Genomic DNA, 16,755 nt, shown 5'->3' with positions numbered 1-16,755 from the left:
ATTTCCATGTGATATATTTGATTGGGTTGATTTATGGCACTGTGAAACCACTTAAAAAAAGGTTTTTCCAACGTGAGTTACCAACGTAAAATCAAAATTCTTCTTTTTACGGCACTGATTCGACAAACGACTGAAAATAACAAGTTCGACAAATAACAGCACGGGTTCAAGAGGCACAACAAAACTAGCGACAGAGCTTCTGGCAGTACGACAAAAGTTTGGACAGGGCTAAACCTAACTTATGAAACAACATTTTATATACCCTTAGCAGAACCTTGAAATGTTAATTTCGTAATGCTGTGTCGTGTAATCCGTGTAATTTTGCATTGTCTGTAAGGGAACCCTGTATCGTGACAATTCCATTCAACTTAAGTTCAGAGGGCCAGACTCCTTGCTAATGGGAAAAGTGACAAAAATTTACTTTTGCCTTCGTTTTCTAAGATATCTTTTCTAGAGTACATCTCGTTCTTACTTTATCACTACTGCCCTCTCCCTTTAAACATCCTTTTTCGTTCTCCTACCAAGCAATCCTTTTCTTGAACAGACGCAAGTAGTGTTTGATGTTTAACAGACAGAGAAACAAAAAATCAGCTGTATATTTGCATATTGAGAACTTTAGGAAATACAAAATTGAACTAAAAATCTGTACGAATGAATTTTAAAATTCAAAAATTATCGAACGAAAATTTAACATTGTGGATGAAAAGTTACAATCGGGGAGGCATATCATTCAAAAATATGCAAAATTTATAGAAATGTGTAATTTTAAAGAGCAATTTTAAACAGGGTTGTCGATTTTATTACATTCAACTTGGAAAAATATTCCTTAAGCTATTTCTGTTTTAAGTTGGGTATTAATTGCAGGAGTTGTAAAGTGTGTCGTCACGAAATAAATCTTTAAAGAACACAGTGAATTACTAAAATAACGATCAATGTAGGTAAATTGTACCAGGAAAAATTTTTTAAAATAAATAAACAGTGAATTACTGTTTAATATGCAAAATCAGGTAAAAACTTCAAAAATTGGAAGATTTGCCGACAATTAGAGATTTGGAGTTTAGTAATGGATAATTTTTGATTGGTTCATAAAGTTATCATAAAGATCAAATTACATAGATTCACAGAGACCCAATTACAATGATTTGGTGGGGAAAGAGCATGTGTTTACGTGGCCATATCTTCTCAAATTTGTGACAAATAAAACTATCTTAGCATATTTAGGGGTATTTCATGATGCTCTTTCAGGTTATGGGATCCAACTTTGCAAATTTCAAAAACATATTTTTGTGACGTCAACACTTTAGAATGTTATCAGATCAAACAGGCGTAGTCGATTCACACTTCGTGGCTCTTACGTCATGGCGTATACGTCTTGACTCGTACGTCATGGCTGTTACGTCATTGTTTTTATGTCATAGCGTTTACGTCTTGCCTCCAACATCATTGTTCTTACGTCATGTCTCTTACGTCATGGCTCTTACTTCATGTTTATTACGTCATGACTCTTACGTCATGGCTCTTACGTTATGCTTATTACGTCATGGCTCTTACGTCATGGCGTTTACTTAACGGCGGCAATAAAGTAATACGAGAAGCGAATGACGGCGAAACTAAGGAACTCGGATAGGAGAATTCATTTAGGCTCGTGTTATACACGTCGAGGATTTTTTTGACTGTATTAACGTATGAATCATTGATCGCCTAGGGTCAGGGAACACTCTCCTAGTAATATAACATCTAGCAATGTTGCCTATCCGGATTCACTATGTGCGCCACAAATGAGTTTAATATGAGACTGATTTAAAGATTATTTTGCAAAAACAAAAGAAGCATAGTTTCAAAATGAAGCGCCGAAGATGAGTGTCTAATGCCATGTCTCTCATTCGGGAAGATCTGGAAATGAGAACAAGAACCAAAATTAGCAAGTTTACAGTGGTAAGTGATGGTAAAACGTAGTTACTACCAAGGTATGTGTTGTTTCGTTGTATTTACTATTTGAGGTTAACATTTGTATTAGATTAACGTCACTTGTGTTACTTCCACAGCATAGTATTGCAAAACACTGTTGAATAATTTCGAATAATGCTGATAAATACAGCCAATATCACAACGCTGTTTAATTGCAGTATACCTTCCTTTTCTGTAGTATTTACCGTGGTATACTGTGGTATTTAAGAGTTACAAAGAGTGTTACCTGCAATTGATAAGGTTTTCCTTCCTGAACCAAGCTGCTTATTAATAAATTCGTGTGACTGAAATGGACATTCTCGTCAATTAAGCCGTGGACAATTAACAGGCGGTTGCTCCTAGAAAAATACAGATTGTTAATTGCTAATCAGGTGACATAAAAGGCTCGATCACATGACAGGAAATCGAACAAAGACATTGATGAGTTAGGCCATCTACTTCTCAATGCAATGAGCAAGGGACTAGACAGGAATCCAGATTGTTACAAAAAACCAATAGCTTAAAACATGAAGGTTCGGAGGTCTGAAGTACGGCCAACGATCTTCCAATGACGTGATATGCATTGCAAATTTTCAGATAGAACCAGTTCACGTTTTTCACCCGGCTAACTGATGCACCGTTCATCCGCCTTAATCAGGGGGGACACTTGGTCAAAAATTAGGGGGGCAAGCTCGTTGTTTTAATAAGATGAGGTCACATTTCCCCATTGTTTTTGGAGAAAATAACATTGTCCTCTAAAGTATTGGGGATGACCCCCACCCCTCGCCCACCCAGGAGTCCGCCACTGCCCTCAGCACTTCATCTTCATGGTGCTAACAAACATCAACATCCATTTAGGAGTCTTGAAAACTTGTGTTATCATATGGGTATCGCTTGATCCTTCTAAATGAAGAATCAGACATCGCAAGAGAATTGAACCGTTCTTACCTAAAGGCATCACAATACAATTTCAAGAACATTTTTACCCTAAAATTTCAAAATTTAATATCAAAATTTCAAGACTCAAGCAAAGCAAAACCACGGATGGACTTTCCCAAACCTTGTTGTCCGGGGGTTCCTAAAAATACGCCCTCCATTTTTGAAGGTTTCAAATTCTTAGGCACCATCTCAAACACAACTTACTCCTTTGGGAATTGCCTGACGTAACTCAATACAGAGCCTCGTTTGTAACCTTCGGGATTATTCTGAGGGAGGCCCATATACCTCTCTGTGTACCCTGTGTCATAAAGTTCCCATGATACAACTGGGGCACCAGCTATGGCTACCTGAAAGAAAATTAAAATGGAAAATTAAATCAACTTTGAACAGGATACTTCACGCAAAAGAATAGTTGTTATTCCAGTTTCTTAAGTTCTTAAGTTGTAGATTATGTAAAGTTCAGGGCGCTGAAAATTACCATTTATGGGAACATGAGAAATCACGAGTTTTTACACGTGTATACTGGCAGCGAATCTGATTGGCTGATACAAAACAAGTCAGCCTATAATCAGATCACAATGTTTGATTTAGGCCAATCAGAATCAATATATGCTATGAGGTGATGAGGATCATCAAGCCTCGTGAAAAGTCACGAATACAAATTTTGAAGGTTGTTTTGAAGTACTCCACGGTGTTGTGAAGAAAAGCCAGTACTGATGGTAACTTTCTCTCTTCCTGCCTTTGTTTCAAATAAACACAAACTTTAATCAAAACTGGACTAGGTGCCAAATTAATAAAAGTTAGCTAAAAGGTATTAAAAATCTAAAAAAGCGTCACCTTGAATATATCCGGCCGCTGGGCTAGGCCCATTAGTGATAAATAGCCTCCTACAAGCATAAAAAGACGATATAAATTTGAGAATTGATAAGAAATTCGCAATTAAGAGAGAGTGAATAGTCATTGCACAAACTTAGGACTAGGAGACAATAACCTAAGAGCGTTTATGAAAACTAAGGGAAGGTTGAAGTTGCAAAATGTGATGACCAAATGAATTTTAAAAGAAGACAAAAACTAAAAAAAATCTTTCTTGGATCTTAATCGAAAGGGGCATATGGCGAGCAAATAAGCCTATAACCTGCGACCTATAAACTATGTCCTATAAACTATGACCTATAAACTATAACCTATAAAAGTAGAAGATTAGAATGATGAAAAAGAGAAAGAGATGGCACATTTAGGTAAAAAGAACAACAAACTTTAAAGAATGGTAACATGAATTGAAAAGGGACTACAGGAAGGGAAGAACTTGGTATTTTAGAATTATCAAGAAAAATGAGGTGAACAAAAGTACTGGAATGGGGAAAGAAAATCGAATTATATACGAAACAGAAAATGAAAAAAATGGGAAACCATTTAGCTTTTTAACCAACAACCTTTTAACCCTTCACTTAAATAAAAAAATCCTTGGCTCCTGTTCATTCGCCAACAAACAGAAATTTCTGAACATCAGTTTTAAGGTACTCAAGCAGACACATTAGGGCAAAGAAATTGACTAACTTCTTGCTCTTTGCTCTCACAGTTCTTTGAACTCTGACACACAGATAATTAACCTTTGACCTGAAAGCCAAAGGTCACTTACCGTATGACCATCCATGTACGGCAACCCTGTTCAGATCAATAAAAGGAAAATTCTGTGCTGCAAATTCGAGGCCTTCCACCTGTTCTTCTATTTCCACAGTCCCCTACAAAATTGTAATAATTTAGTAAATTGGCTAGAAACAGGGAGATCACAGGTTGCAGTACCTTGGGCAAAGCAGGCCCAGAAATTAAACATGTAAAAATACTTAAAGCATTCTAAAAAATTGAGATGCTAATAAAACAAATGAATTTCCCGAAAATTCTAGAAACCTCAAAAGATACCTATATCTGGATACACCGGGCTGTCACCAACGTTGTCAAAGACGGGGGAAGCAGGGGGTAAAAACCTCTGGGGTAAGTGAAAGCTTTAAATAACTCCTTATCTTGTTTATGTCTTAACAATTACCCCCGGTATAAATCTGATGGCTTGCTCTTAACGGCCTAGGCAGCCATCTTCTCGGCAGTTCTGGTGATTTGCATTTAAAGAACAAAGGTATTTTTTATTTTTTTATTTAAGCAATTAAAACATTAAGGCTAGGCAACAGCTACCTCACATGGTGCCATTGATAGAGGGAAAAGACACAAGGTCATCGAGTCACCTCTATGAATGGCACTTACAATATATTTAACCAGTTTGTCACTCAAGCCAACAAAGGGACAAGGAACAAACCAAATAAGTTATCTAAGTTATTTAACAAAAGAAAATATAATAATAATAATAATAATAACGAAAATATAATAATAAAAAAAGGTATCATTTTCTGTTTCAATAATAAATAGAACCTTAATTTATACAGAATAAAACTAGAAATTTTCACTTCATGTTACGAATCCCCAAGAGCCAGAAACATATTTCCTCATCTCCCCATACTTTTCCTTGAATTTGGCTAAAATCAAAACAACTTCATAAAACATGTACCATTCTATCTTTTAACACAGCCTCGAATGCAACACCTCTGCTGAACGAACCCATTGTGTCGATCATAACAATGACATATCCAAGCGAGGTTAGAGAATGGAGACCGGTACGACGCAGGGCCTTCTGGGAATTCGTGACGATCTACAGAAGAAACCAACACAATAGATTAGAAGATCTGAAAACCTAAAGAAAAATAACACAGAACTGTACCGTAATGCCTCGAATAAGCGCCCGGGTCCTTATTTAATTTTTGAGGCTCCAGGGTGGGCGCTTATTCGAGGGAGGCGCTCACTCGAGGGGGCGCTTATTCAAAAATAGATTTTGAAGTGACTAATAAAATGAATGTGTTTTCAATTGAAGCATGTTATTATGATGGAAAGGCAAAAAAGGGAATGAAAACTAAAACAAACTGTGTTGGTCATTCAATTTTTCTTGGTGAATTGCCTTCCAATTATGTTGTCATCGAAAATTCGAATAAGCGCCCGTTTCTGAAGGTTGAAGGATGGGCGCTTATTCGAGGGAGGGCGCTTATTCGAGGGGGGCGCTTGTTTGAGGCATTACGGTACATGTGTTCTACTTTTGGCATAGACAGGTTCAAATTCGATTTTCGAAACAACAATCGAATATGACGTCACATTTATTGAAAATACACCTGGCCTAAATCGATCAGATCCGATTTGAAAGCATTCAAAACATGTTTAATAGGAAAATAGCTGCACACAGCATGTCAATTATATTTTGGTTAATTAAAAGATAAACAAAAGCACCTATTATTAAATATTTATCAAAAAAAACACTAACATCGTTTGAATCTAATTGAAGCAAACCGAAAACTTCGCACGCACGCCAACGCATCATGCGTGCAAGAATCGGGAAGTCAATAGAAACAATTAAAAGTTCTTGACGGCAAAAAACATCACCAAACGCGCATCTGCTTAGAAAGAGCAACAATGGGTTTCAAGGCTTTGCTTGACATTGCCTATGTCACATATCAGTTACGATACAGAGTAGGACGAAGAGAATTCCACGGAAAAACTCCCGAGAACTCAGGGAAGGATAGGTTATGTAAGAAAGAAAAAGACTTTTTTAGAAAGGTCTTCTGTTCTAGGAAACTGATGTTTTGAAGCAATGATTAGATGAAATCCCGTTTGCTATACGGCAGTTATATTTAGGTAACTTCGTACCTTCATTGAGCTCAAAAAACAACTTAAAAAAATCCTCTCACAAATAGCTACGCGTACAGCCTTATTGTCTACTCTTAGAATTTGTTCTGTCCTGTAGGCAGCCTGTTCAGTAAGAACTGAGCGAGATCTTTGCGTACTTCCAAAGTACCTTATAAAAGTTTGCCTTTCTTCGAATCAACAAAAATGATAAAGTATTGATCGGCCACGTAATGTGACCATTTTTTTGTAATGAGGTCAGTAATTTATGCATCACGTGACGAGACAGGAACGCTTCCATTGCAAAGTCTGTGACCTAATTAATGTTGAATTCGACTAACAACTTGGAATGAACAGAAGATATCATATTGACAAAAGGCAGGAAAATTCGATGCCTAATTTTCACGTCGACAAAAGTAATTGTCGATCTATGCGATGCAACCTTTGAATTCAATTCAATTTCAAAAGTACCTACCTGCTCTCCAGGGCCCCCATAAACAATGAGAACAGTTGGATGTTTTGTATTGAGATCGAGGTTTTTCCGTTTTAATATGAGACCATACACTGTATGTCCTACAAAAATTTGGGCTAATTACCATAAAATATGCCAAAAAGCAACATCCAAAATCAACGGATAAAGTTAGGTAATCACAATTTTATATAAAAATTATAATAAATCATCATAAATTATGTCAACGAACAACGTCTTAGATGAAGTGAGCTGACCTCTCTTTTAATGACAAAGTACTACGAAAATCAGAATAAATTATAATGAATTACGCCAACTAGCAACTTGCTAAGCAGTGTGGCAATTAAGAGACAGCATAGACAGTAAGAAAAGCAACACTAGGCATTGGCTTCCCTGTTAATCTGCAGGTTGAAGATCTGATGACGCCATTAAAATTTTTTTGATCAAATAGCCAAAAAATTAGATGTGAATTCCCTTGTCCACAAATGACTTCCAAGGTATAAGATGTGCTGCATGTCAGTTTGGGTACGCTAAACATGGTTTTATGACAAAGTAAAAAAGTACAAAGTCCTCACCTTTTTTGTTTCGATACGAGAAGAACTCAGGGGATATATCGAACTTTAATTCTATAAAAAAACAGTAAAATCTATTTAACCATATGGAGTTGACGTTTTTATCAAGAATCAATACATCAACAGCATACTGTGCTCGCTTTATTTTACCATAATAGTTTTTAGATTCTTTATTTGTTTAGTTTCAGAATTATTGTTATCAAATTTGATATCATTGGTTCAGTTAGACGTAAAACCTCTGGTAAAAAACCTCGATCACAAACCTCTCGGTGTCTCCAGCCATCCTAGTGAATTCAACTGAACATTTAAATTCCTTTCAGGATTCGAAATGACGTGGTTCCCTTGGAAACTTGAAATTTTTGACACTTGGACCTGACAAGGGTGGCTGACTGATGACGCAACAGTGACAACCCATCGACAGCTCTGTGAAAAATATGATAATAATATGATAAATATATGATAATTATATGATAATTAATGATTATTACATGATTCAACCGAATGTGTTGATCACAGAAAGGTGCAATGATGACGTAAAAACTAAATAAATTTTGAATTTTCTTATTTCGAACATACATCCATATGTTCTGAAAGAGCATTGTCGTTTATGTGACAAAACAGTTGAGCATATTTAAAAATGGAAAAATTCAATGAAACTTGTGGCAACATATTCATTGAATTCAATTAAGACATCTTTTTTACAAACTCGCAATAATTCTGTCTTCGTCCTACAATTTATGAAGCAACAGAAAACAACAGAATCTTTCAAACAAAAATAATCTTCTACTAGACAATTTCTCAGTCAATACGTTCAACTGATTCTGCATATTCAAGGTGTTTCGTCGAAATCAAAATCATGAATAGATCACATAATTTCAATAGTTTTCACTTTATCGCAAGTACAAACTTTCAATATGGTAAAGATTTTTCAACATGAAAAAGGAAACGAAAATAAAATTCAGAAGACAAACTTTTTAGGATTTTTTGTGACATTTACCTCATCAACTTGGCTAATATGATAAAAGCCTCTTTGGGTTAATCTCTTTACTTCGGAGCCAAATCGGTAGGACACCACGTACCTAGGAAAATAAGGAACATTACCCACAATGCATAGGGAAAAGATTACCCATAATGCATAGGAATAAAATTACCCAGAATGCACAGGAATGAGATCACCAAATATGCATAGGAAAAAAGATTACCCGCAATGCAAAAGAACAACATTAAACACAATGCCTAGGAAAAAGATTACCCACAATGCACAGGAATAAGATAACCCACAATGCACAGGAATAAGATATCCCACAATGTGCAAGAAGACAATTACTAATAATTCACATTCGATTTGCGACTAATTAAAATTTCTAGCACAAATTCAACGTTTAATGAAATTGAAAAATGACTTTGTACATTTGAAAGAAATATAAGTTAGTAGTTTCGAGCATAACTGATTATTCATCGACTTAAAACACGCTAAACTACATTGATTACAAATTAAACGTGCCTGAAGGTATCAAAGTTTGAAAAATGATCAGCTCTATTTAAACAACAAATAACAACTCACAAATGTTCCTCAAGCGGAGTATCTTTTCTTCCAACAAAGAAAATCAGTTGTCTTTTTTCATCAACCCAGATCTGGAAACAAAAATCACAGTATAATTTTACAAAATTTGTTAAATAGATCAATTAACAACACAAGAAATATGAACAATTCTTTGGCGGCACAGAACTCGAAAATGGCTTTGAAAAAAGCAAACATTTGATAACATATTGGCTAAAAGCTTTTTCGTCTGACACTCCTGAGAGCATAAAATGTCAGAATAAGGGCCTGAAAGAACACAAAGAAAAATATATACCCAGTTGTGGATCGAAATCCACAAAACACGGGTGAATAATTTTAATCAAAAAGTGTACGCTATTATGTGTAGAACAGGACGAATCTGAGCTGCAACTGTGAGTTCCATGCTTAATGCGATCATCAAGGAATCAGTATGGTGGTTTTTGCACTGTTTATGTACAAAGCATATTGGCTAATCTAGATCCTGTTCAAGAGTGCTTGATGCCGTATTGACTAAGCTGTGCAGGTGTTTGTGAGTAGAACAGGGCGGTTCTAAGTTGCTACTGTATGCAGCTATCCAGCAATATCTACACTGGCTTGTGAATGATTTGTGTTCAAGCATGTTCGTTATAAAGATACTACTGTGTACTTTTCATTGCATCCTAAGGTGGTTTTTAGGACACCGAGAAGCTAAGCCTATCCAGCAGTCTCCTGGTCCTTCATCTCGATGTGACCACACCTCGTGATTCCTACGCCAGGAATTGCATAGACCTAATGACTTTTCTCACTCTGGGTGAAAGTCTGGTCATGGCAGAGACTCGAGCCACAGACCCAGGTTGGATCCGTAGTTCGCAACCATAAACGCTGAGCAATTCTCGCGCGGTGAAGATGTCAACTGGTGTGTAAAATGAATTAGCAATTTACCTTATTTGGTGAAACTGCCCATGATCCTTCAGTCAACTCAGCATTACTCAGCACGTCACAGATATGCAAATTGTTTCCGTTGCCTTGGAGACTATTGCAATCGTTGCCATAGGAACCACTAAAGGGCGCCTCGTTAGCAACAGTAACCAAATAAAGATGTCTGTGACCCAACCTCTCTGACGACCAAATAAGTTTTGTTGTTGTTGAGTTAGAGGAAGGTAGGAAGTAGATGATATCGGACAGCTGATTGGATAAACAAATAATTACAATGATGAAGTTGTTATTAAGTAAAGTAGTAATGATAAAGTTTAAATTCCTATAACTCGTTTTTCAAATGCCTGATCAGAATTACTATCCCCTTGGCTGGAGCTGGGTGGCTTCTAGAACCCTGGACAAAATATATTGGAATTCCAGCTACTTTCACAAATTTACAGAATACCGCTGTCTCTTCTCCCCCAGTACAATGTTGTAAGTTGCAAATCAATGTGTCTTCCATACGCAACATTGCTGAAGGGGAGAGGGGGTGAACATTTGAAGGAAAACGTACAAATTTAAACCGGTATCGATTTTCTAAGTTAGTTCCAAAAATTTTGTCCAAAATTGTAGAACCAATGACAATTTGCTTTGAACTAGACCTTATTTCGAGCCTTGAACCAATTCCACAATGGTCAGTGAATTCTTATTTAAAAACAAAATCGATGACAAGACAGTTGACACTCTTGATTTAATTAAAAATCTACTACTGTTAAAGACTACCTGTTCATTATCATCTACTACTGTTCAATAAGAGATAAAGATTTGAAAGGCTTGATGGAGGTATGTGAAAATAATCGTTAATTACAAAAAATTAAATCAATTTAAATTATGGAAATAAGGAGCAAAATAAAAGAAATACCGAATGAACGTACGTTTATCCATGTGTCTGATAATTCTTCTAAAATAATGCTAATTTTGAAAGCAGAGTTGCACTGTGAATTTTCTGTCGATGAAATGGTTTTGAATGCTGTCAACGGGATGCGCAATAAAGCCAATCGATTCTGTCTTCGACTTAATAATTGGACCCAAATACTACGAAGCAATATGAAAGGATAAAACAGTCTGAATCGAGGGGCAATTCACTCTTGCAAATAGCGTATGAGATTTTCGCTAAAACAAAAGGATTTCTGGTGATTTCCAGATAAAACAATAGGATTTCCACCAAAGGTGTACGAGATTTTTCGGAGTGATTTGCCCCTCGGTAGTATCAATTGCAGAAGAATACATCTTAGACTGGGGGGGGGGGGGAGGAAAGGTCAGGGGCGAAGCCAAACAATTTTTTGGAGGGATAAAGAAGTGATTTGTGCCGACAAAAAAGGGCGTGTCTCATTCATTAAGGGTGTGGCCAAAAGATAAACACTCTTATATGCTGCTTTTATACGTTTCGGTCCTGTGATACGTTAGAATTGTTGCACAAAGGTTACAGGAAGAGTACAAAAATTGCTTCTTTTGCCCGGCAAAAATCCTTTATGTGGCGACTGACTAAAAGTTGGGGTTACCGCAGCCCCCTTTGGCGACGCCCCTGGGTAAGGTACCTAACATTACGAAAGAACATTTCTTGTATTAGTTGGGATGGAACTAATGGAGATTAAATTGAGGAAGGGGGGATAAAACGTGTATTTATGGAAGGGAAAACGCAACTTGCATTGAAGGGAAGGGGAAAGAAGCTGTAATAGGGGAGAAAAAAGCTGATTATCAGGCTATCGAATGCTATAAATAAAGTATCATGTCTTGATACAAAGTTTATATCAGTTGAAAGTAAGGATAAAGAGTTTGAGGGTTGGGAAGGTTCGGTGAGAAACAATATTGTTGGTCAAATGGTATGAAATATAAAGAAGGTATAAATTCTGCGTATTCATTCTTGAAGCTCTGGCTGAAAGTTTTAGAGTAAAAGTTCAAAATTCAGCAAATTATGAAAGTGAATGCTGAATACAAAAATAGGGCATCTGCATTGAAGGGACATGCGAGATTCTATAGGGAAGCAGGGGGTAAAATCTCAGGAACAGCAGGGGGTAAAACCTCAGGGCTTTGGAGTCCCAAACAATGGCTTACCTTTTACCATCGCTCATCCACTCACAGCGAACAAGATACTCTGCCCAGGGGATGAGTTCCTTCAAGTCGACTTTCGAATCATGCTCGAATATGCTGCCATCCAAAATCTAAGAAAATATTAAGTATAAGAAGGCACATGGAGGAAAAATGGGAACAAAATATTACTTTATTGGGGGAAGAATAGGTGACGAAGGAAAGAGGGAAGAACAGGAAGAAAGGAAAAAGGGAGAAAGAAAAGGAGGAGGATAAAGAAGGAAAAGAGAAGAACAAAGGGGAAGAAAGGGGAAGAGAAAAAAAGGGAAAGAGGAAGAAAGGAGAAGAGGAAGAAAGGGGAAGAAAGGGGATGAAAGAGGAAAAAAGGGGAAGAGGAAGGAATGGAAAGAGAAAGAAAGGGGAAGAAAGGGGAAGAGGAAGGAAAAGAAGGGGAAAAAGCATTTCAATAAAGATGAAGAAGAAGACGAAGGGGTACAAGAAAAAGAGGAGAAAAACGAACAAAAAGACGAATGAGAAAAAGGAAAAAAGGGGGCGAAGAATTCAGAGAGATTGAAGAAGTAGATGACAGAATGAAAAGGGAGAATAAGAAGAGGGAGAGGAGAGAGAAGTAGATTAGAAGAAATACAGGAGAAGGAATATAAAAAGAAGAAAGAGAGGAAGATAACAGATGAGGATGTAGCGGAAGAAAATGGAGGCAAAGAAGTGGAATAAGGAAAATTGGAAGAAGAAGGAGAAGATGTGGGAGAAGTAGAAAGAGCAAAAAACAAAGAAAGAGAAGAGGAAGAAAGAGAGAAAGACGAATTAGTGTATCAAAATAAAAGATATAATGCTTTTCAAACCTCCTGTTTGCTTTTAAGGAAACTAAACTGCACCAAGCGAAGAGCAGATTTTGCATTTTGTGAGCCTGAAAAGTTAAAAAGAAGCATAGACTAAGTAACAGTAACTAAATTTGGTGATATGGTAATATATCACAAAGTTTTTTTGGACATATGATAATATTACAGAAAGAAACTAGAATACCTGCTTTTGGGTATCGGTATGTCTCCACCTGAGTGTTGTTCTCACTGACTGTTGATACAATGTGTTGCTTTCCAACCTTGCTTTCATCAACCTTAAGGAAAAATCTTTCTAAATTACAAACTACACATACATACAAACATTCACAAGACATAGAGACATAAGGACTAGGGGTTGCAGCACTCTCCCCCCCCCCCCTTATTCAGGCAACATTTGTAGCACTTCAGTCAGGTAGTCCGATCTCAATAGGGCAAATGTGTTTGGGCAAGACCCATACTAAGCCCTCACATGTTTAGCATCTGCTAGGCCCATTAGAAAAAACCATCAAGATAGAAAAATATGATGACACTCTTCCTACCAAATGGTATGCAGCTTCTTAGAAAGTTGGCAGACATGCTTAGATTGTTGAAAATAAGGAATTAAGTTTGCTAGAGTGGACATAGAAAGTTTAGATGAAATAAACAAATATGTTGATTAAGTATAAATGGCTTCATTATTTAACAATCATTAAAAAAAAGAATTTTACAGTCTTACCATTTCGTAAAGAATTTTATGAACTTCAACATCCTCTAAAACACAAAACTTTTGATTACAACTCATTTCAGAAATATAAGGTAAATTATGTAAATCAAATTGACAGAGCTTTGATAAAACAGTGTTTGCTAAATGTTTTTGAAAGTAGAGAGAAAACAATATTTTATTGTATGTTATTGTATTCATTGTATTGTTTGCTACTTTCAGCTTCCAAAGATAGTGTTAGGACACTGAAAAGCTTGTTGCTTATTGTAACAAGTATAATATGTTATTTACGGTTAAACTTTGACTACTTTTTTAAATTTTTCACTAGCTATATGAGATTTGGAAAAACAGGCTGCCTTATTTCTCACAAAGGAGAAAGGATTCTCTAGGTCAGCAGGCAGGAGTTTTGTATAACATGTTCATTTCTTTGAAGAAGGGACTAAACTACATTTTAAAGAAATTTTATAGCCAAAATGTCTTCTTAAACTTCAAAGAGCAAATCTAATTTCTAAAATGTTGATAATATAAATCATCATACTTGTGTCTTCAATGTTTTCTGAACTTTTTGGTTCCCACCAGTAGCCAGTAAATCTATCAAATTCTTCTTGAGTGACAAATGAAGGAATACCAGCAGAAACACAGTCGTCACACCAAAGAGTTCTCACAAAAGTCAGGCGAAGTTCTTGGCCGGTATGGACATTGGCTACATAAATGTCACCATGATATATGAATGAAATTAGATCTGGGTTGCGATGACAGATTTTTGCATCCATCCTGGTTCCAGAGAGGGTTGTTGATACTGGAGATGGTACAGCATGCTGTTGGAAAAAGAAAGGCTTGTGTCTTAATATACAGGCCTAAATTGATTATATAAGCAATGTAATTCATTGTGTTTTAAATTATTGAATAAGCTCTGATATAATTTAGGATGAATCAATGCTAAAATGAAAAGCTAATGTTTTGAAAAAAATTACACCAGGAGAGATCAAAACCCAGGGGTGCACACTTGGTCAAAGATTGGGGGGTGGCAAGCCTATTGCTTTAATAAGATGACATCACATTTTCCCATTAATTTTTAGAACAAAAGACCATCTTCCTCCAAAGTATTGGGGATGACCACCTCCCTTGCTTCCCCCCAAGGTGTCTACCATTGCCAAAACGCAGTGTTAGACAAGATAATTCAGGGGATAATAGCTGAAACGATGATTGTACAATGAAAACCTCAAAATACTGAAAGCGGTTTTTATCAAAATTGATCATGAATGAGGGGTTTCACGGAAAATAGTAAATTTGGTATGTTGGTGTAGCAAGCATCAATGCAAAAGCTGGCATCATACTAAGAAATTTGACTGGAAAGACTGCTCATTTTGAATGCTTCATCTTAAACTTTTGTGCATTTTTTAGTTTCTCATTAATCATTTTTCATCAAAAGTATTTCATATTGTTTTAGGGTTTTTATTTTATTAACCATGTGCACATGAATCTGTTATGCAGAAATGTCTCAGGACAGAGGGAAAAATTTCAAGTCTGCAGATTAAATACCTTCGATTTTCCTTCAGCTATATTCTTAACATCCAACCAATAAAGAGCATTCCCAGAAGCAAACAACAAACGACCACTATCTTGATGAAACTCGTATGAAGTAATTCCATGAGATGACAATCTCTTCCTCTCTCGCAAAAGTTCTTCTTCCTTAGAATAATTTGGAATTCCAGTGCTGTCCACCAGCATCGTTGGATCAACTTCGAGTAAAAGATTCCATCGAAAGGAACTGATACAGTTTCTGCCCTGACTATTTTCTTCCTCTTCATCTTTGTTGTCATCTGCTCCCATTTGCATACTTTCTTCGTGATCATTCATCCTTTCATATCTATTTCTGTTTTTAAGGTCCTCTTCAAGATTTATGTACATTAGAGTATTAACACACGATGGCAAATCGTCCGTACAATCTCTTGGTATACCCAGAAATATGAGAATGCTTTTGTAAAAAGTGAATTGAGTTGGTACGCTTCTGCATTCCTTGAACTGAGATAGTCTGGTCTTCGTAATAAAATTGTCAATATCTTTCCACTCCATTTTCCCATCGGCCATACCTTCGTTTGTCATTTTTTTAAATTCCTTCAAGCTTATACACTAATATGCTCAATGTATTTCAGGCATTAAAATAAATTCGATCCACGATAACTTTAATTTCTCACGGCACGCAGCAACCAAATTAAAACTGGGTGTAACCAGACACACCTGTGAAAAACTGTTCATTTTGTTCTACTTTAGATCTTATGCAAGTCAACCAGCATTCAAGCTTTCAGATAGCTTACCCACAAATCAAACAAAACATATAAATATATCTATGAAATATTGCTTCCCAAAATGTCTGCAATAACGCTTGAAAATAAAAACCCGCGGCCTTATACTAGACACCAATTCTTTTCAGGCCTCAGGAGGTCACTTCAAAGTGCTAATTTACGTTACATAAATCAAAAGTATTACGAAACATAAGAACAAGAGTCACAATGGAAACCAGCTGTTTATAGATGCAAATAATCTCTCCGAGTACTTCAAACCGCTCACTGTCCTTCTTCCGAAGTCCGCCATTTCCCGCTTACATAAAATCCTCGTTTTCAATACGAGGATTGAGAACTTTTATCCTTCTGGGAACTCCCATTTTTTCTAGAATGCATTGTTTTTTTGTATTCACTCGTTGGGTCAATCTTAATTTTGAATCTTGAAAAGAAATTTCACCAACGATATCTCAAAATTACCTGAGCCCCGAGGCAGTAGAATGGGAATGCATTTATAGTATCCAAACGAAGGGACTCAGCTCCATTTGGAGATGGAAAAATGTATACCTTTGCCAAACTTTTCATGTAAAATTGACTTTGTGCAACTAACTAGGGGCTAAAAGGCCTGCATCACAATGACAGTGAAGGAGTGTCCCCTTGATCTAGCAAAGTTTGGCAATTTTCTTCGCTATGCTAGTGTTTTGCCATTTTTTTGCTTTGTCCTCTGGC

At 36.4% G+C, this 16,755-nt stretch overlaps 1 protein-coding gene across 1 annotated transcript; it reads right to left on the bottom strand.

The window, feature by feature from the left end:
- Positions 1 to 289: 289 nt before the first annotated feature.
- Positions 290 to 16,369, bottom strand: LOC135690268 (dipeptidyl peptidase 9). Its single transcript, XM_065207777.2, has 19 exons — positions 15,287 to 16,369; positions 14,283 to 14,562; positions 13,760 to 13,794; positions 13,229 to 13,319; positions 13,048 to 13,112; positions 12,215 to 12,321; positions 11,035 to 11,194; positions 10,127 to 10,369; positions 9,209 to 9,279; positions 8,642 to 8,723; positions 7,908 to 8,067; positions 7,648 to 7,698; positions 7,079 to 7,176; positions 5,444 to 5,584; positions 4,526 to 4,628; positions 3,724 to 3,773; positions 3,091 to 3,233; positions 2,195 to 2,306; positions 290 to 1,893 (listed from the first exon to the last, which is right to left on the bottom strand). The coding sequence occupies exons 1-19, from the start codon at positions 15,848 to 15,850 to the stop codon at positions 1,801 to 1,803; spliced, it is 2,649 nt and encodes an 882-aa protein (XP_065063849.2). The 5' UTR covers positions 15,851 to 16,369; the 3' UTR covers positions 290 to 1,800.
- Between the last annotated feature and the right edge of the window lie 386 nt (positions 16,370 to 16,755).

The sequence above is a fragment of the Rhopilema esculentum genome, chromosome 1, assembly GCF_057945365.1.
Source record: "Rhopilema esculentum isolate cy_ngs chromosome 1, ASM5794536v1, whole genome shotgun sequence".
NCBI classification, from domain to species: domain Eukaryota; kingdom Metazoa; phylum Cnidaria; class Scyphozoa; order Rhizostomeae; family Rhizostomatidae; genus Rhopilema; species Rhopilema esculentum.
Note: the sequence above shows the minus strand (reverse complement) of the source record. Positions and strands in the feature narration are given on the sequence as shown.